General features: G+C 33.8%; 1 protein-coding gene across 4 annotated transcripts in view; it reads right to left on the reverse strand.

Annotated features, from left to right (window-relative positions):
* Nucleotides 1-22,153, reverse strand: part of LOC125052238 (monocarboxylate transporter 3) — a 50,163-nt gene extending 28,010 nt beyond the window's left edge. For 2 of the 4 annotated variants that reach the window (XM_047652929.1, XM_047652927.1), the window contains exons 1-2: nucleotides 22,012-22,153; nucleotides 6,623-6,899 (exon numbers count right to left, since the gene is read on the reverse strand). In XM_047652929.1, the coding sequence (XP_047508885.1) occupies nucleotides 6,623-6,899; nucleotides 22,012-22,095 (361 nt within the window). In that variant the 5' untranslated portion in view covers nucleotides 22,096-22,153. Of the gene's footprint in view, nucleotides 1-6,622; nucleotides 6,900-17,987; nucleotides 18,111-20,857; nucleotides 21,302-22,011 lie in introns of those variants that run through there. The other 2 variants (XM_047652928.1, XM_047652930.1) reach the window with 2 other exon arrangements.
* Between the last annotated feature and the right edge of the window lie 936 nt (nucleotides 22,154-23,089).

The following is a 23,089-nucleotide window of genomic DNA, read 5'->3' on the forward strand; positions in this document are numbered from 1 at the left end:
CATAAATAATTTTGCAATTTTAATTGATCGAACCACAAATTTCGGAGTAATCCCGAAAAAACACTTTTTCGGGTTTCTTTCGTGTACGATATCTCTCGAACGAATCAACCGCTTTTGACCAGCTTGGTGGCGATCGACGTGGTTTTTCAAGCTCAAAGGCGGATTAGTTTTTGAAGTTGATCGATAAAGAAACCACTTTAAAAAAAAATATTTCTTATTTTTTTAAGATTTTTCAAAATTTCTCAAAATCTATCGGTCCGAATCGGTTCAAATTTACAGGAAATGTAATTTTGAGGGAAATAATTAGAACGCCGTTTAGTAGATTCCGATCGGTTTAAGGAAATGTAGGCATCACGCAGCTGCACGCATTTAACTTTATCGACGAATTTTTGTTATTTCGGCTTGCGGAAATCGTCAGATTATATATTTTTCATTATTCTTGAATTATTTCCTTCAAAATAAAAAAAAAATTAGCTACGCTCGAGAATGTCGAGATGACGTTTTTTTTTTACAACTTTGTTGCCCTCCCCTTTTTTTCCGTCACTCTCAAATTGTCAGATTAGTGGAATATACACTTTTTAGGATGTAATTAACTCACCCTACCTTAATCTGACGCGCTCGGGAATTTCTGATGGTCATTTTTTTTTTACTAAACTGATCCTGTCTCCTTCACGTGCGGCTTTATATATGGGCCTCATATTTTGTGGAGGTACTTAACCGGGTACAAGGTATCCTCCTATATATTAATCTGCCGCGCTTTAGTAAATCCCGAAATCCCCTCTTGGGCTCCCCTACCATAAGCACCTATCAGGTATCAAATGCGCATTAGTAAAAACTATGATTTGTAGTTTTTTTCTCTAATTTATATGTTTATTTTATAACCCTATGTAGGTGTAATAATAGTTAAAAATTGATAGATAGAAAATTAAAACAAATTTAAAAAGTTTGGTCCCGGTGGCAGTGTACCTTTAACGCTGGCAGCGTTTCCCCGCTGTATTGTGATACTTATTGTGCGAGGAAAGCACCAGCTGTGGAATCACCAGTACTATCTACCAGGCGCCAACTTATATCTTTAATCCCTCTCAAAGACTAGAAGTAGTCTCTTAGTCTATATTTGTATATTTATACATTGTGACTTATACTGTAAAAAAATTATCATTTATATGTCTTGCGACTTTAAAGGAATTTAGTCTAATTTTTTATCAATAAATTGACTATCTAGAAATAAGTATAATTTAGAAGAAGATTTAAGTCCCAACTTTATTTATTTAAATTTGGACATTACGATCCAGTGTATATAACATTAAAACTACGTATCTCAGATAGGTATGTTGAAAACACCAACAAAAATAAACGGAATATCTCTGAATAAAGATTATTTTCCTTACACCCTACATGTGTGGATATGGCTGGACTACTTACTTATTCCAGCCAGACCCGTAATATACCTAAAATACCGAATACCTTTAAATGTCGAATTCCTCTTCTAAAATAAAAGAAACCAGATCAGACACTTCATTACATGTCTCTTATCAGTTTACGCCCCAGTAATATGAATCTATTGCCTAAAATAATGGTTTATAATATTTTTCTAATAGTAGTAATGATTAGGAATATTTCATGTCATAAGGCATTAGTGAATAATTCTCGTAACCCTTTTTAATATTTATCTAAGACGTGATGTGACCCCACGTCCATTAAATACACAGAAATACACAAAGGGTTCGATCATTTGTGCCGTTTGCAATGAGATAATAGTGAAGAAGGGTTTATTAACCTTTAATTGGGTCGCTAAAAGATAAACAACATTCTTATATTATATCAATTATGAACTGGTTATCGCTTTATTATTATAATTTGACAATTTTATTATTTTTAGTATGAAATTAAGGACGCGCTTTTTGTTGTAAAATTTAGGAGTTCACACTACGTTTCTGAATCTTACCCTCTGAGTCGAAACTTAGTGTTAAGTATGACTTTTGTGATCCAGCGTTTCTCTTTCTTAAAACCTCCGAAACAGCTTCTCGTCTTAATATAAACAAAATAAAAAAGAATCTCTATTTCAAATTAGACTCTACTTTCATTTGTATTACGGGTCATGCCACAAAAGTGTACAGGCGCTTTATAGAAAAAATTATCATGAAACAGATTCAGAAATCTGAGGCCCAGACCTAAAGAGGTTGTAGCGCCACTGATATATTTTTTATAGTTTTAATATGTTGATGCTTTTAAGGTTATATGTTATAATTGTCATTATAAATTAATTCTATTGATTATAACAACACTTATGCAACACTTATTACTGAATAACAACAATTATGCAACTAATATGGCTTGATTTTTCTTTCTGATAGAAAATACTTTTTGTCGTTTTCTTGTAATGAGCCGTGTTGGCCTAATGGCTTAAGCGTATGACTCTCAACCCTGAGGTCGTGGGTTCGAATCACGGCTGTGCACCAATAGATTATGTTTTTGTGTTTATACTTGCTACGATGGAGTAGGCAAAGATTGTGACATGTAAGCAAACTGTCCAAGTATTTAAATAAAAATTGTTTTTATGTAATAGGAGGCAAACGGGCAGGAGGCTCACCTGATGTTAAGTGATACCGTCGCCGATATATTCACATTGCCAGAAGGCCGCAAGTGCGTTGCCAGCACTTGTCACACTCTCCGTGGTAAATGCGGTAGAAGATGCAGAGAGACCCCCACATCTCTACGCAACGCCAAGGGATCAAGCCGCACGGAAAGTGGCTGGTCGTTGACGATTCGAATCGCTCTTCGTTGAATACGATCAAGTGGAAGGAGCTGGTACTGGGGAACTCCCGCCCAGAGGTGAGAACAGTACTCCATGTGGGGCCAATGTGACAGATAAAAGCTACTTGTCTATAAAATAGAAATCATCAAAGAAACAGTTGCTATCTCCGGCCAAGGCCCATATAGGGTTGTAACACTGGATTATTATTATTACTTCCTGATACTATTTCCCTTTACGATATCACAACATCAAAACCATAGATTTTGATTCTAATCAATGATAATTTGGGTCAATGCCAATTCGTTATGATAAACGGATGGTTAGTTAGCACGGCACGTGATAAAAATGTCGATTTAAGTTTCATAAACACTTAACTCATAATGTGTGTATACTATTTATTTCATACATCATTGAACACTTGCATATCCCCACTTTGAACTTTGCTAATTAAATTATTTTCGAAATAAAACTCTGAACTTTTGTAAAGAGGAACTGTACAAAAGTAGTTTATGACATTATCTATTTCTTAAATGTTTTTCATATTACATACGAATACAGAATAAATAAAGGATGCAAGGAAATTATAGCCACCGCAAGCGCGCCGCAAGTATAGTGCCACGTCAAACATTTTATGTAGTGTGCATTCTGCAAGTGTTTATAATACCATTGATATTTCTGGTATGAAATTGGACCTATGGCAGTAGCCAGTATTTTAATAAGGTTCCAAACTCAGAATGGATTAATTACTACATTCCTATCCTTTACCAAACATAATAATAACCATAATTTATCCACATGTAATTGACATACATTACACATTATACATAAGATGTACTCCTTAGACTTTTCCCATCCTATTTTATTTTTTGCCGTCGTCATCCGATTATTGCAGCTACCCTTTCGATCTCATCGGCCAATCGCTCTATTCGTCTGCCCTTGTTTCTTTTCCCTTTTGGGCCAGTCCATTCGGTTACCGTTTTGACCTCCATTTGATTTCCCTCCACCTCCACGCCACTCTATAAATAGCTTTCTGAGAGATGTTGAGACCCAATATTGTCTATATTAGGGATAGGTGATCGACCCCGACTTCTCCTGCCATCACTACTCCCTACCAGCTTGTCGAATATTCCGTTCTCACCTGGCAATATGGCCAAAGTAGCTAAGCACCCGTTTGTAAATGACGTTTTTGTGTACGTTAGTCATACTTATCTCATCCTAAAATATCTATAGTGGTCTAAGTGTAAAGACTGTACGAGCCAAGTCTGTACATTTTGCTCACTCAGGCTTTCTTAGTTTTATAAGCGTTACGATTTCCTTAATCGTCGGGGTTCCGCCCCGAGAGTATAGCTAGACGTAGGCACACTCTGCAACTGTTACATTGCATTCATTCAATAGCAATTAACATTTCATTATTTCGCTTACATTCTATTGTTGTTAATATAGTACAAATAAAATCCTCTATTATTTAAAGCACCCCAATGGCTCAGGAACCGTACATTTTGATCCTTCGAGCCGGAAAGATAATACATTGTAAACAACTCCATAAACAACGACACAAACCATTCGTTTTCTGTGTCTCTTCATTAGCGTAAACACAATTTTGACAGAAGAGTCCCAAGAGCACTTTAGTTAAGACTGCTTTAAATTTTATGAGTTTGACCTATACACTGGAATCTGATAGATCCTCAATAAATAATTCACAAATTAAATTTGTCTTATAAAACTGTGGTGAGTCCATATCGCCTCGATTACAGCATACTTTATATCACATTACACTGTGTAATTTACACACGATAAGCTTTCTTTGCGTAGTAACAATTGGGAAAATTAGAAATATATAAAATATGATAACTTTATTATCAACAGATATGCAATAATTTATTTCGATTTCAATCGAAACATTGGCATTGACGTTAAAACGATTAGTTAATCTAGGTACAAATTTCACCTGCAAATACCAGAACTTGGGATTTATTCATTCAATTGATAAATTAATAAACGTCAAACTTATGGTACAGACCCATCCACAATGGGATTGTGAAATGAATTTGGCTCATGCGTTGCAGTCCTTTTTTTATTATAATAGGGGGACAAACGAGCCTACGTGACGCACATAAAGGGCAGTAATCGTAGCCCATCGGGTCCATTTTTAGTGAGTGCGTTGCCGGCCTTTGAGGGAGGAGTACACTCTAACTTTGAATAGTTAGGGGTCTCAGGGAATACCCCACCGGAATGCGATTCCACAGTTCGCTAATTCGCAAGCTACTTAGCTGCCTTTCTAAAACGTTCCAATCAACAATAATATTTGTATGTCACAAGCTATGTACATATATACTATGACTTGTATAATTAATATTAAACTCATTTACTTACTAGGTACTCTATGTTAATCGTAGGTAGGTCAGCCACGTGTAACGAAACGTGCCCTGGATTCATTGGCATACGTAAGCACTATTACTTTATATGAGAAAGGAATTCAATGTATAAGCAGGAATTAAATGGAGTACTGACGTATTGAATATGACGATTAAAAAGAGTGGCGGAGAGTTTTTTAACAGTTCTTCTTGCTCGCTCTACGCCCTTGACTTGCGAACTGGTAGTAAATGTAAATTTAGAATCAATTTAACATCTTTTCTGTTGACGTTCAAGTGTACATGGTTACCTATATGAATAAAGTTATTTTGAGTTTGAACCAAAATTCTACCTTACGTTGAGAATGTTTGCTAAAAAAAATTACTTATTATTGGGACATTACTGGGCTAGATTTGCGTGGGAATGTTCGCCTATGTATGCAGAAAGAAACCGTTATAACTATCGCGGAACTATAATATAACTACGAATATTATTATTAGATTATGAATAAAACTTTTTTGTGAAAATAAATTTTCATGAATACGATGTCAAATGTAAATTATATTCAATTTTTCAAATTATTTACGGTAATTCTTATATTTCATGACACGTGTATGAATCTACCTTAACAAGTCTAGTATAGAACACAAATTTAATTTAATATAAACTTCCAAATTACGTAGTTTTATTATAACAATATTTCTAGTCATTAAAGTTCATAATCGCGTGATGTTCAATGCATCAATTCTATCAAAAGATACTATGAAACAATAAACACCATTAATAATACATGAGAAATATAATTGAGTGAACAAATATAGCTATTTATAGTAGATATATTGGCTAGAACTGGTTGTAACTAAATAATATCGATTTTCCGCATTGTATTAATATAAGAAAATAATTCTTGAAAATCTAGATTATGGTAAAAAAATTGGTAGTTTTTCCATTGAAAGTAAAAATTATTTGTACTAAGATTTTAGTTGTTTAGTTATTTGTACCACACCACAACCACGACACCCTTCAGGCACAGCTTAAACATTTTTTGGTGTTTTTGTACCTACCCTTAGTTTATTCATAACGTTTAAGCAATAAAAAAACAAACAGTATATACACTAGTATTGTAATATGATAATTAGTGGTAGGTACGTATTTTTTGTGTTAGACCAGGCATTCTATCTTAGTGACCATGTGTACAGCACTTGCGACTTGTAATCTTCGGTTTTCCACGTGTATGTCCAGTAAAACAGTGCTCGATCTTTCTTTCTACCACGTGAGAGGATTCCATTCGGTCGGGTCCTTATAGCCGAGCAGAAGAAGAGCAAATTTACAGATGTATCATTTGCGCTCCGACCGAGCATCGAACCTTAGGCCGTTCTTTACAAAACCACCATGCACGAGGCACAGTAGTTTAATAATTAATACAAGCAAAATATCTCAGTCTCGTTAGTGAAAACTTAAACTGTTCATCAGCATACGAAACAATAAGATAAATGATTCATATATACGACTTACCAGCTGCTAAATATACTCCAGACAAAAGACTTCCAACCCAAGCCACCGTCCCTTTACCCTCGCCGTAGAATGTGACAAGTTCTGAGAGGAATATCCCAAATGTGTAGGCGATGCCGTCCACCACCAGATTGCACATGAACGAGGCGAACACCACGACCCATCCATATCCACCGTCCGGCGGTGGTGGGAGTTCTCGGTAGTCATAAGCCTCGTCATCATCATCAGCTCCATCTGCTGTCAATCTTGCTGCTTCCTCGCATGATGTTTCACTTTCGGTCTGAAAAGAAATAATATCGTTAGTAGAAATAATGTCTCTCGAACTTGATAAAAAGAAAGATAAATCAGTGGCGCTACAACCTCTTTCGGTCTTGGCCTCAGATTTCTGAATTTGTTTCATGATCATTTTTAAATCTAATAGGCAAGTAGGTGATCAGCCTCCAGTGCCTGACACACGCCGTCGACTTTTTGGGTCTAAGACATGTCGGTTTCTTCACGATGTTTTCCTTCATCGTTCGAGCAAATGTTAAATGTGCACATAGAAAGAAAGTCCATTGGTGCACAGCCGGGGATCGAACCTACGAGCTCAGGGATGTGAGTCGCAAACGGAAGCCCCTGAGAGACCCGAGATCCCCACCAATGTGCATTCTGTCTATGTGCGCATTTAATTTTCGCTTTTATGATAAAGCATCGTGAAGAAAACCACTATGCCTTGAACCCAAAGAATCGACAGATCCGACCCGTAACAGAAAGTCGATCACCTACTAGAAAAAACATACGAAACAGCTACAGAAATCTGAGTCGTAGATCTATGTAGCACCACTGGTTATTAAGTGTATTTGAATATTAAAACATCCTTGACAGTAACTTCCTTATAGATTTTTGGGAAATTTATCTTGTGCGACATAAGACAAACATGTTATGTCATGAAAGTAAACATGTACACTATCAATCACCAAAGTACACGAAAAACTAATAAGAAATCGCTAAATAAATCCTTTTGGTAAACGCCGGCGATACGATTAGAAAAGGGTTGTGTTGCTTGAATTGTATATAATATTTGTAGGAATTTCACATATTTTATTAGGTGTACTAAGTATATATTCACAAAATTCTGACTAAAGTCATATTCAGGTATTTCAAACTTAAGGAGCTGTCTAAAATTCATAAAAATCAATAGGATTTAAGACTCACACATTTCTGGACATTAATATAATAGGCATTTGAAGGAATTTTAAAAACGTCTAATAATTAAAGAACTAAATCAATAATTGTTTCACCATTAGAAAGCTACACTATTCGTAATAACAGATTTTATTGGACGAATTCTAATAAAGTCAACATTTATTTAATCACCACTGATTGTAACATTTCGTCGTAAATTTAAAAGCTTTTCGCCATTCAGATTATACACATGTTGTGTATAATCGTAAATCATAATAAAAACACAATTAAAAAGAAATTACAAACAATATATGCTCTATTATAATTAATTTGTCAAAGAACACAGGGTCACTGTCAACATATTGTTAAGGTTATTCTCCGCGTGACAAATTACTACAATCTATAAACAAAGTGCTTCATTCACGGAACTATTCAACGTATAAAAACGAAATAACGAAAACTTCAAAATTTAAAAAGATGATGGACTCTTCTACTGACTAAAAAACTCTAAGGAGGTAATTCGATGCTTTTAGTTTTTTAATCTCATGAGAGCAGTCTTGGCTTAGGGGAGTGTTCAAGTATTACGTAACGAATTTTGGAAGGGGGGGGGTCATTGTGTAAAACGTTACGATGCGGGGCGGGGATTTAATTACACGTTATTGTTAATATTATTTTCGACTTACACCACGTAATAGTAACTGAAGAGTCACTAGGTGGTCACGAAACGTTTTACTATACTTGGGTACAGTACTGTACTTGGGTACTGAAAAACGTTACGGCGAGTTACATGGGGGAGGGGGTCAATAATCTCCAAAAATTGCGTTACGTAATACTTGAACGCTCCCTAGAGCAGTGTTTCTAACGGTTTTTGCGCCAAGCCCCAATTTAGTCTTTCTAAAAGTCTAAAGTTATGTAACATAGTTTAAATTATTAAAAAATTGAATTTTTCCCTTAAGAAACTTTAATAATAGGTTTTAGTTAGACATCACTAGGAAATTCTTCACGAAACACAAACGTTATTAAATATTCAAAAAATATAATAAATATATTTGAATTTGAATTTTAGCATATATGCTAAAATTCAAATTCAAATAAAAATAATTTTAATAAATTTTGGAATAAACCCCCTAATAATCAAATGCTGATCACCAACTTGCCAATTAGATTTTTTTTTATCACGCAACTGATGCAGTTATCTGAGGCCAAGGTTTGTAGAGCCACTATTTTTTATAAATATTATAAATATTGATTATTTGTAGGACTAAGTTGTATGTAAAACGTAAGTCCGCAAAGGTGCGGCGAAACATAAGTTTATTTAATTCCTATAGACTGTACTACTGACGCCTCATGTCCCATGGGTTACAAGTTTATGTTAAGTACTACTAAATGTTTAGTACTTCGTAACAAATACAATATTATAGACCTCATACATACAACTGTTACCCCAAAGTGGTATTCATTAATTTAAGAACCGAATACCCCTAAATATTTTTCCTGACCCAGTTAACAATATTCATAAAGCCAGAAATATCTATCAGTCATATGTCTGCCATCTTCATTCGCGTCACATGAGCGGAAAATTCTATAGGAAGTACATTTGCGTCCTTGCTTAATTACTTCTTTACAGGACGATAACATATTTTGTTAGTTATTTAACAGTATAAAAAAAAGTGCGTGCGTACAAAGTACACGTGTCAGAAGTGAAACTTGTTTGTAAATTAATTATTACTTAAAGGTAAGGGCCCCAATAGATGACCATGTACCAGTATATGATCATTCCATGTATTTGTATATCTACATCCACAAATATACTATATATACAAATAAAAAATATATATAATATATCTGTCAATCTTTCTCACTAGAGCTATACTCTCTCCCACCTCTCGCTCCATGGCTATTTGCTTCATGCTACGATCGCTCTCTCGCAATCGGCCTCAATCGCTCTCTCCCTTTTCTTCGACAAAAACGCTGCATATCTTCGTGACGCTAATATTATTATTATTGAGTTTCATCCGTAAAAGTTTTACCTTCATGCGCCTAAAGAAGTTTCACTTCAATAACACCCAACGTTGTGCATTAAACGGATTTTATTACAGTGGGAAATTAACATTTTCTCAAGCCCCGAAGGAAAACATCGTGGAAATCTACATAACTTAAGATGTATTTATACGAGAGACAAACTTATTTTTTAAATGTATGAAGTCTGTTGTTAAACCCGACGATGATCAGGCATAGATGGCCGATTTTGATATCTATCACCACTAGCTGATGTCAGTGTTGTAGCGGCACTGGACAAATGTCAGCTATATCCGAAAAATTAATCCTTAATATAATTAAATAAAATAAACCTGTCTAAAATATTTTATCTCACATGTACATTTTATAACTGATATAGATAACGTTATCTTTTTACAGATTATATAAAAACACCTTGCTAATCAGAGCCCACTATCACTCATCAATGCAATGAATACATTTTCAATCATGAAAGTTTTATACTATAAAAATACTACAGAGTTTTGCTACATGATAAGATTAGAATCACTGTAAGAAAAAAAAATTCCCATAAAGAGAATATGTACCAGTTCGTGTGTTATCATACCTCGTCCTTAAATTAAATCGAAAGCAGTTTTTGAAGTTATACCTCTTTAGGCGCGTTATGAAAAGTTGATGAGAGTGAAATTTTACGATGCGCGCGCACCATGACACACAAATTAACAGAATGAAGTTGACCACGGAAGATGCTACGGCATTGGACATAATTTAAAAACAACATTCGAATAATAATAGAATTTATGTTACACTTAATGTAAGAGAATATTAATAAATATTTAATTATTTAATTTTTCAAATGTAAACTGAACTTTATTGACTATAATGACTCTTTTTCCAGTCTTTGATTATTTAATTGTAATTAATTATTTGCATGCAATCAAAAACTATTTTTAATAATGCCAAAGAAGTATAACTTATTACGCGCACCCTTTTTTAATTTATAATTTAATTTTATACACATTTATTTTGTTTAAAACATGTACTGACTGCGGTCAAGTTACACACTCATTACTTGTGAAATATACGTTGTATGTTAAAAACCCGTTCAATTAAACGTATCTATTATAAAGGAAATTGTCGGAAAATTTATAGGCCTGTCATCCGAGTTTAAGCCTTGAATAAAGGTTTATGTTTACAACTCACGCACAATTAAGTAATGTCAAATTTGTTATTCAGTAAACATCAATTATTAAAGTCACAAATGATGTTTTTATCATTATATAAATGTTTTTGTATTGATATATCATTACTTGAACACAAGTGAAATATGTATCTACAATTGTACATATAAGGTCGATTAAGACCCCAAAATTTGCCGAAAATAAATAAAGAGTGCACTTTTAAGATATAATCAAATATAGAGAAATTAGTGAAGAAAATAAATTTCAAAACCTAATTTTAAATGAAATTTAAAAATAAATTTCAGTAGTTTTTATAACCTTACGTTACGACATTATAGTATTACTCGTGGGCTTTTCACGGATATAAATTAAGAAATAGTTTCCTCATCCTATTATTTAAGTATTAAGTTTTTTTTTAATGTTCAGCTTATTTATGTCTAGAAGAAACTCTAAGACCGCCCGCCCATCTTCATCCTTTGTCTAATTTTATTTTTACTGTTTGTAAATAAAGTGCTTATTATCAGAGCATAAAAGCAGTTCACTAATCATCTCTTTCAGACGACTCCAGTAAACAATTAGGTCAAACTGTAGGAACAATAATCAAAGAAACCTCGAAGCTGTCTTCCAGTCGGAGAAATCTAAATTTTAAATAAAACCCTTTGAAACTAATACAAGGAATGCAACAGAAAAATATGTTTTTAATTATAAACAGGTAGTCATGTTCACGGAAATGGTTCCACAGCCTTCGAGAGATTTGAATTTTTCATAGAATACTATCATATATCGTAATTGTTGGAATGTTAGGTATGTAATCGGGACTTATATAAAAAGGATTTTCTTCTAATAACTTATGTTTCTCTAAACTTTGAAGTGCTTAAACGATCCAGAAACATAATGGGAAATCGGGCAACAGGCGCGCACTAGCGGCTAATGGCAACCCTAGTAAAGAAACTGATGGGAAAGTGCAAAAATTGCTAAGTTTATTGTGAACATATAATGCAACTAATAAATAATATGAAATAAAAAATAAATCAGTGGCGCTGCCACCTTTTTTAGGTCGGGGCCTGAGACATGATCATTTGTCAATCTCATATGGAGTGGTGATCAGGTTCTTGTACCTAACACAAGCCGTCGACTTTTTGGGTCTAAGACAAGCCAGTTTCTTCACGGTGATTTATCTCACTTTTCGAACGAATGTTAAATGCGCTCATAGAAAGAATGTGGTGAACCGCCAGGGATCGAACCTACGACTTGGGGAAGAGTCGCACGCTGAAGCCGCTAGGCTAACAGTGTTCTATATATATATATATATATATATATATATATATCAGATATAAGTAATTATTATAAGGAAACCTAAAGCAAGCAAAGAAGTGAATCTCGATAGTTTAAAGGTTTATTCTTTGTTTTGTAATTGGAAAGGTTAATACGCAATCCTGTACCCCAATGTTATCATGTTCCGAGGTTTTTGCCGCTAGGAATCTTATTTCAGTGATTCGATATTTTTACCACTCCAAAGAAACTCAATCAAAATATGTATACTTAAAACCAAGATGTAAATTTTTGACAGCTGTCATATCAATTAATTTAATTTATTTTATTATTATTTATTACTTAAGATGTCATGTGGAACATGGCAACATACAAAAAAATTGGCGATTAAAAAGAGTGGCGGAGAGTTTATTGCCAGTAAATGTAAAATTAGAAGCATTTAATGTGTTATTTCCTTTTTTGACGTTCATAAGCGTACATTGTGTTACCTACATGAATAAATGATTTTTGACTTTTGATCAAGAGCGAGTTAGTGTGTAAAAATGTTCTGTGCAGATATTATTTCAACTATTGAATATCAAATATCAGATTATTATAACTTACTAAGCCGGACTGCACTTTTTCGTTGTTTTGTGTCCACTATACAACCCCTTTAAGGAGAGTTCAAAATTTGTATGAAGGTATGTCCTTTATTTAAAAACGATATGTGTGATTGTAAAATGCCAGATATATAAACAATTGCCAGGTATACATATAAGTGGCATAAACACCGATGACTATGTAAAATGCTGAGTACAAAGAAAAAAGTTTAATGAACCTTTGACACGAATATAGCACAAAGAATGAAAATCAGATACAAAATGTAAATTATTTCGTTTTCATTTCTGATTTTCAATTGGAAACAAAAGTACTGTATTTTTTTAATAACCTACATAGTAATATTAATTAAAAAGTGAAAAATAGAAAATTAAAACAAATTTAAAAAGATTGGTTATTATGGCAGTGTACCAATAACGCAGCATTTCCTCGCTGTATTCTTGTTTTTATTATCTGTACAGATATTATACCGAAATGTATGTATACATGTTTGTTTCTGGACTTACATAAAACAATACGTTTGCAAAGCCCAATCATAATTACAGTAGAATTAGAAATACGATAGTTTATAACATCAAATTCGATTTTTAAATCCTGTTATTTTTGAAACTTCTTTAGGCGCATGGGGGTAAATTTTTTACGGATGAAACGCAATAATAATAATTAGCGTCACGAAGATGTGCAGCGTTTTTGTCGAAGAAATCGGAGATTGAGAGAGAGTGAGGAGCAAGAAGAAATATTAGTAGTCTATATTTAATGCAAAATAATGTATTTAAATTTCAAATGACAAATTGTAAATTAAAATGCCACGTGTTTTTATATCCGAAGAAAAAAATTAAAAAAAAAAAAATGTATTAAGTTTTCGCACTTTTTATTTTAATGACAATTAAATTCCTAGCATATCTTTCTTTTACCTCCCTCTAAGTCTCGGAAGCTAAAGTTATAGATTTGTATAAATATGAACAAGACAAAAATTAGTTTGCCAAAGAAGTATCACTTCTAAACTCGTATATGAACGCACACACTTTTTTTAAACTTCCAGTAAAATATTAATACTTTGACTACATCATAATTCACGTTTAATAGGTACATGTAGCACTCAGAGATGGGAGGCCGACGCGTGGCACTGATTGCCATTAATTGATTAGCGCCGCATGCCTGTCAATTTACTCTCGACTCTCAAGAAATTGGTATATTTCGAATCTATAAAATCATTTACTTTGACATTCCTTATATGAATGTCGATTGGAAAGACGAGGAAGTCATCTTAATATAACCACCCATTAATGGATAGATAAAATCCAGCAGATGTTACAATAAAAATAAATAAACTTAAGTGATTAACAAGACACACAGAGCGGAGCAAGAAAGAACTAAACTGGTGCCGAAAGTACAATAAACGAAAAAGAAGATCACTTAGGTGGATAGGAAATTAAGGAAACAGCAGGTAAATGGCAGAGAGTGGCACAGTGCAGAATTACAGTGGCGTAGCTAGGTGACCAAGGGCCCTGGGGCAAATTAAAAAATGGGGGCCCACTGCTATATATATATATATGTTTATAGCATATATACTATATAGCCCTATGCTATATATGCTATAAACTTATTAGGTTTAATCAAATAAACATATGAAATATACAAATACTTTAAAAATGCTAAGCTACTTAAGCTCTTTTTTGTGTGCAGGGTAGGTACTAAAAATATTAAACAGTAACAACATAAATTACAATTACACAATACACAGGCTGCACTAAAAGTATCGGGAATGGAATAATACCACTGTTTCTGTCATATTTAAATCTTTTTAATTGAAAACTCCTTTTTTTTTAAATCGAATACAATTAATTTTTTTTTACATATTCTCGGTCTTTTTTTTTTTTTTTTTTTATAGAATAAGGGGGCAAACGAGCTTGCGGGACGACCAAAAAGGGCAGTCCACGCAGCCCATAGACACCCATTATTAGTGGGTGCGTTGCCGGCCTTTGAGGGAGGAGTAGGCTCGTTTTTTAAAAATTTGGAGGTCGTATCTCTGAGGGAAGACCCCTCCCGGGAGCCGATTCCACAGTTCGCTAGTTCGCAAAAGAAAATGCCTTGTGAAGCGGACCGTGGAAGACCTCCAACCATCAAGATGATGCTGGTGAAATTTAGAGGTCGTTCGGCTCGTACGGTGATGAAAAGAGGCAGGAGGGATCAACCCAAACAATTCTTCCGAACACTCTCCGTGATAGACTTTGTAAAAAACGCAAAGAGACGCAATGTCTCTGCGTAGCGATAGAGAATCAAGCCGATCAGTAAGACATTGGAGATTGACAAAGTTTTGTCAAACTTGTTTAGTCGTTGAGAAAATGGAATTGACTCGGGAAAATTCAAGAGCGATGATTTATTATGGCTTTCGAAGTGGTTTATCACAAAAACAGTGTGTTGACCGGATGATTTCTGCATTTGGTGATGAAGAAGATTAGACATTGGCTTGAGTCAAATACGAATAATCTTGCATGAACAATTAGGTGTTAAAAAGTTGTTTTCCCGATGGCATATACCGCATTCGCTCTGTGAAGAGCAAAAAGCGGCTCACGTTACTTGGTGCGTCAGAACTCTAGAAAGATTCCACGCAGGATCTTCAAATGCGGTATACAACATCGTATAAGGTGACGAATTATTAGCCAACGAAAATTGTTCGTTCACGGAGTGTTACAAAAAAAAATGGTGGCCACGTTTGTCTCCAAAACCGGACCGACTATTCCTATCGAGGGACAAAGAACGGTTAATGCAGAATGGTATGCTATCATTTTTTTGCCACAGGTCGTTTCTGAATTCCGTAAACCAACCGCCGCATCATCCTCCATCACGACAATGCGAGTTCTCACACCGCGCACAGAACAAAAGAGTTTTTAGAGCAAGAAAACATAGAATTATTAGACCATCCGCCGTACAGCCCCGATCTAAGCCCTAATTATTTCTATACTTTCCCTAAAATAAAGAATAAATTGCGTGGTCAGAGATTTTCATCACCTGAAGAAGCTGTGGACGACTACAAAACGGCCATTTTGGAGACCCCAACTTCCGAATGGAATGGTTGCTTCAATGATTGGTCCCATCGTATGAAAAATGTGTCAAATTTCGCGGAGAATACTTCGAAAAGCAATAAATACATTTTTAAATAGTAATGTTGTGTCACTTCCTTGATTCCCGAAATTTTCAGTGCCGCCCTAGTAATACTTGTAGGTTTGGAGAATAAAATGAAATACAGAAGATTCAAGGGTTTATATATAAAGGTCGGGCCTAACAACTGACTAAATAACAATTATATTTATAATTTTTTCCTAGCTTAAGTTTTCGCAAAAGTATCAATGACTTCGTTTAAATCCAGGCTTGATGCGGTTTTGTTTTCAATTGCTATTTAATTCGCGTTAAACAATGAGCTGTAGCCGAAATCTTTAGATTTGACACGATTTATTGACTTTAACGGACATCAATATGAGTGGTAAAATCAAATAAAATTGAACCACTATATTGACCAGTACAAAAAAGTTTACAGACATTAGCTTACTTAATCCTGATACGGCATGAATTTTTTAACCGTTCTCAAAAAAAAAAATCTTAAATCGAATTCACAATAAAACGCACATCGATGAATAATAAAATGCACATTTCACTATCCGTCAAATTGACAACACGGCCAACCTACAGAAAGAATTTAGAGGAATTCCCTAGGCATAACTTTTGAATTTCTCTCAAATTAATGTCTTGATTAAAGTGGGGTTGCAACCTGTCATATTTATTTTGAAAATGGGAGAAATTTCCAACAGTTCAGAATGAACGAGATTTCTGGTGAGGATTCGAGGGCCCCCTGAGCTTGAGGGCCCCGGGGCACTGCCCCGCCTAGCCCCTTGGTAGCTACGCCACTGTGCAGAAAGGAATGGCGGGATTTGGAGAAGGCTTTTGGCAAAAAGGGGGACACAGATACCCAAAAAGAATGAGATAGGAATATAATGTGTTTAAGAGTAAATGGCTATTTTTCTTATAACCACCCATGAACGTATTTGTTGATTATCCTGAAAGTTGATCGAATCTAACAATAAAATTTATGTCATAAGTTATTTGTACTATGATAAATTTGTTTCACGAACTTTTAAACATACTGCCTAAGATGAGAATATCATTTTTGTATCTCTACAGGTTTTCTTCATTCTCCGGATCAAGTCTGACATTCTTCAAATATTTGTTTAAATCTCCTCTTGTTAAGTAGGATTTGAATCCAGGTTGTACCGTCTTAAGTGTTTAGTACACACTTGATAGAAACACGTATTTCATCACGCGTTACGATAATCACAGATTATTGCAATATAAATCATAATCAGAATTCACTTCAATTATATAAAATGAATGCGTGGCAAATTTTGACTTTAGTCTTTCGTCTATCATTATAAAATTGGCTTGGCTTATACAGAAGTTATGAGAAACTCAAAGAGTTTTCGTTCAGCGTATCGTAAAGTATTAAGTCCATAGAGACGAATGTCCTTAGGGGCGAGAAGCGCGTGCCTTAGTTAAAACCAACACTGCATACAATAAGAGACAGAAGATAATGAGAACGGAAAACCCAGTTTAAAGATTAGTTTAAACGATCCCTACTTCAATGACCTAAATACCCATTCTGGACCGGAACAATTAATGCCAGGTAATTAGCCAGCTGTTTCATCAACTGTACTATTTAACTGCTGTTAATTGGATAGTGAATGCAGCGTTTAGCTATGTTTCAGTTCCCGGCGGATAAATTCGGCAGGCATAGAAGACTTGCACCAATGTTTGTTTTTTTCTTCACATTTCCCGCGACTAAGGGCGTCTTTTTACGAGACTCGGACCTCAGTTTGAACCGCCGCATGGTGGTGAATCGCCTAAAGGACGGAAGCTCAATGAAGGGATCGAAGTGCAAAGTAAAGGACCCTGCTTTACCCGGTGAAGACGGTTTTGTACCCTAAAATGTCTGTTCTATTACTCATAAGGATGATCGACGAAAACTGCTTTAATTTCGAGTTTTTGAAAGATTTATATAAATTAACGTTTGTCCCAGATTTAAGGGCTTTACAATCTGGTTCCGTGAAGAAACCCGTGTATTTTCATTGAATTTAAATAAATACCAGTGATAAAAAACTTACCATTGTTCTTCAATAATTTCTCAATCGCACAGAAAAATACACTTCACCCACATTAGCTGCAAAGCCAACTAGTAATGATAAGCCTGTATCAAGTCCTATGTATTATTTGATAAACCTAATCAACGATGTCTTGATAACTTTAATTATTTTATTAAATGCGCACGGTAACTCCGGCTATGTTCGAAAAATGAAATGAGCTGCTTCGGACGTGGATTCTTAATTACCTCTCATTATGTACCCAATAGTGTCAACAAGTGTTAATTGTTCCATTACTAAAACATATTTAGGGTGCAAAACTAATTGTATTTACCGTACTAGATGATTTTGTTATTTATTTTGTATTAAGGACATTGAAATATACACTTTTATTTTTATTATAAGTCTTTCAACCCTAAACGATTTTTTTACGTGGGGAAATGCGTTACGTATTCCGCGGCACGACTGCCTTGTAGTGGAAGGTTATGTGGGATTCGTTACTATGCAAACCCTAAAACCAGGGCGCCACAAGCAATCGCCCGAGACAGGACACGGTAACAGCGTAGCCTTGTCCGCGTCACGCGATCAGCCGTTAAATCACGGCAATCTAAACGTCATCCACGGCTATTGTATCTATCGTCCAATCACAGATACGCGACACGTTCCGTCTTGCCGTTCGCCAATCACAATGAAGCGAAACGCGTCATTGTTTCGTCTAACAATCTTACCCTCTGGTCTGCTTACACCAACATAATACGATCTTATATTACAACTTTAATAATTCAACTAGTGTACCACCCCTATATTCGAGCTTCGAGGCTTCGAGCCTTTCTCACGGTGAGAAAGGAAAATCTCACTCGATTAAAAACCCTCGATAAATAAAATCTAGATAACTCAGATATATTTGTTCATGATAAGACCTAGTATCTGCATCGCGTATCGCTGCATTTCTGCATGCTTTACTTGGCCATTCGCCCAGTGTTACACAATTTATTCAAATGCTAAGAGTACTTAGTTATGAGAATCTAGCCATCCTACATTAGTGGCAATTTGTTTATTCAAATTTTACAATTACTTCAAAGTTCTAGTATACAAACTTAACCAGTTTACTTGTGATTGAGAATTTCTTGCTAAGACATTCAAAATCCTTTATTTTTCGTATTTTTTTTAATAAGACCTAACTTAAGCTAGCTTTTACGCACAAAGGACCGAATGAGCGGAAATACAACTTCAAGCTAAATTTTTGCAAGAATTCGTGGATATAAAATTTATGGGCCTAAAGTAATCTTAGATAGCTTACGAGATCAAAGTTAATATTTACTGAGATAATTTCTTATTATTATATTTACTGTTGCTAAAATATCATCAGTGAAATCAAAATATTATTTATTTAGGAAACATATCCTACACTGAATAAACAAGTTGCATTCATCAAATACTAGCATTTTTTAAGAATAGCTCATGAGTTTTTGTCACAAATGCAGTATTAATATATTAACGAAAGATATAAAATAATACTAGAAATGAGACATTAATTCTATATAAGATGTATTTTATTGTATGTATATTTTAGTTAGCAGAAATAGCCTTATAAAAAAAGTTATAATAGAACTACTTGAAATGAGTTTCCGAGATATTTTTTTTATGAGAAACAAAATGTTTGTGTTCAGGAATGGCAAGTCGATTATAAGAGCTGTCATTAATAAGATATGTAGCAACATTGACATTGAAATTAATGAGTTGGAAACGTTTAATACTGACGGATGCTGTATTAATTACTGAGTTTACTACTCATTGTTTACTGGACGGCAGTGTTATGGTATTTCCTTGATATGAAACTGTAAATCATAAACTATCTCTTGAAATATTTCATTGTTTATTGATGTCATTTGTTGACATATTTTGGTTTCAAACATATGTAAACTACAATAATTTAGTTTTAGAATTGATATCATTCTCATTTATAGTTAATTCCAATCTCTTTAAAATATACCTTAAGTATCTAAAAATATTACAGTCTATTTTAAGTAATAAAAAATTCTTAAGTATCAAAGTAGAAATATTGTAATTCCTTAGTCAAATGTATTTTCTGATTACTAAAACCTCTGCTTCTTAATATTTATAGTTAAAATTTTGTTATTATGTGGTTATTCAGTACATACAAATGTGTTAAGTGATAAGCAGTCATTGTTTTGAAATTGTATAGCACATGCATGTATCATAATATGTACAAAACCTATTTATGATAACCCATGTTACTAGGACTCATTAATAATATACATGTAGTATTATTTAATTCAGTGGTTTAATTTTGTTCTTAAATTTAAAAATATTTAACATCACTATAGTACATTTTTATGATTAACTGTCAGTTGATGCTTTTAAAATAATAAATTTTGCATATGTTGCCTGATACCTATGTCACAAGGCAGACAAGTTAATTCTTTATTATTTCCTAATTATAAGAATTAACTATATAGATGTTAACTTTGAGTATACCTTGCCAGGTCTACTCTAATAAGAATACATTACTATGTTGATGACACATATGACAATCAATTAAATTGCTTTATGTGATTGATTGTTTGTGATGTGTGTTAGTGATAATATTCAGTAAATAATTACCCAAAACAAAGGATATAACAGTTGTGGCTATACCTACCATTACTCAAAATTTATGATAGGAAGTATCATTCTTAAATAGTTAGAATAGTTTTTTCTAGAGTAATTCTATTAATAAACAAAAATTAAAAAGATGTATGTATACAGTATATGATTTAAAATATTTAGGTATGAACTATGAAGTTCAGTGCCAGGTAACCTTAAAGATGAAAGTATAGAATTTCCATTTTTAAATTTTTTAAAAGTCAGTCACGAATAAACACTGTACTTACCCTAGAAAATGTACGCAGGCGATTTATTCTTGGATTTGATGGAATATTGCTTAAAGACACTTTAGACATTTTGAAGTATATTCTACTAAGCTCTAACGTCCACGTCGAGTCTATTAAACTATTTAGATCGATTAAATCAGTGATTTATTTATAAAAATGTCTTGTAACAGTCACAGTTAGGCAATTTAGTATTTATTTTGATTTTTGTTTTGACGTATCACAAATATTTATTGCACGGTAAAACCCCCATTGTTAGTTAGTTTAGTCTAAGCAACAATAATAAAATCGATATTGTTGTTTAATTTCTCATGAAAATGTACTATACGATCGTTTCACAATAATTCACTGCACATAATATTTTTAAAATACTCTAGACTAGTAGTCACACACTTGTTAAGTACTTTGACAGCTGAACGCGAGCTCACCAAAATAATGAACTGGAATGCGTTCCGTTTTACATCTATGAAGTTTAACCGTGCGATAAAATTATTGTCACGCGGACAGTTGACAGACGTTGTCATTTATTTTAAAATTACGCGCCACGTTAGGCGCGAAGTTTAACAATTATATATTGCAATTGGTTAGTGTAAATTAAATCGGTTCCTACTTATAAATTCTTAGATTTTAAATATATTAAAATGTTCCAATTACTAATTATTATTCTTATAATTAATATTAATATTAATGACGTATTCTTGTTTCCGTCATATCATTTTAAATAATAATTAATTATAGATCTGTGCTGCGTGCATTATAACAGGTATTTGATTAATATAACTAACCCTAACTTTTGTAATTCGTTTTCTTTTACAAAATTATGACATGTTTTTGAAATTAAAATCTGATGACTTTAGTGTTGCGTGTTTTTACAAGTTGCATGATGTCATATTTGCAGCAAAATAGCGGATCGATTAAAGTTGCATTGTTCACGTTTATGACTATTAGTTAACTACTATAAACAAGTTAGCTAACTCCCTTACTTATATTTTAAATAACTCGATAATTAATGTGTACAGAGAGTTCTAGAATCATAATGAAATAAAATATAAAAACATACTTCCATACCACAAATACAAAACATGCGACACGTGACTTTTCTTAGATTTTTCTATGATTACGGCATTGCAGATATGTAAAAGGTTTTCGTAACTTACCAAAGAGGTTTCAGTTGGGTTAACGTGGATACGTGGTTCATCGTCATCATTATCGTTACATTCGGCAGCAGCGGCTTGACCCATGGTGAGGTGGCGACGGTTGGCTGCATCAGCAGCCTCCCGCGCGTCCGTCGCGCGACTAATGCCGCGGCGTTGTGCCAGTTATTTCCCTTCTTGTACCTACGTTTTAGGGAGACGCTTCCGTCGATAGAAATCCTTAAAAATCGTTTACTAAATCATTCTAAGACTTTATAATATAGCGCCTTTTAAAAGTAGAGTAGCAATAATGTAAAAGCGGAAGTTAAATAGGCTTAGTACAAACGTAGCACATTTTATCATTGTTTTGGCTAATAAGTGATTTAATTTTTTTTTAACATGCGTTGAGGTCTAAATGTTTCGGTCGATTGGATATACTCTATATTTTAGCTAGTTTCATTGTGGTCATCTCATTATTTTTATGTGAATAATAATTAAATATGCTAAGATTAGAATTAAATGCATTAGTAAGCTCCAATTATTGTTTGTTTATAGATTCGTGTAATGAAAATAATAGTGAATAGGAAAAATGTTAGTTTTAGATTTTTATCGACATTCCAATATACGTGCCTAAAATTGCGACGGTCGATACAGCAAGCGCAAGCCCGCAGTTTGGTCGGTGTTTTGGACAGCTGAATAACTAAATAGATTTTTACCGAAGATACCGAATATATTTTTTATATGTAACGAAATATAACCACAGACTGTCGTAAAAGGATTAAAAAAATTATTCCTTATTTAAAATTTTCCAAGATCTTCATAATATAGTAAACTATGTCAGGCACTGATGAATGAGTTTTCATCGAAAATGAGGTCTGCGGTCCTTGGAGTCATTTCGTATAGATTCCTAGTTTGTAATGCGGATATAAGTAATTACGTCATCAATTCGTTAATGATATATCCTCAACATCCGCCTTAGTGAGTATTCGACTTTTTCAACGGTTTTTTACTTGCTTAAATATATAAGTGAAATTTATTTGAACATTTGGTCAAGTAAGTTTTATTCTATGCATTGTGTATAAAAAAAATATGCATTCAATCC

The sequence above is a fragment of the Pieris napi genome, chromosome 9 (assembly GCF_905475465.1).
Source record: "Pieris napi chromosome 9, ilPieNapi1.2, whole genome shotgun sequence".
Taxonomy (NCBI): Eukaryota; Metazoa; Arthropoda; class Insecta; order Lepidoptera; family Pieridae; genus Pieris; species Pieris napi.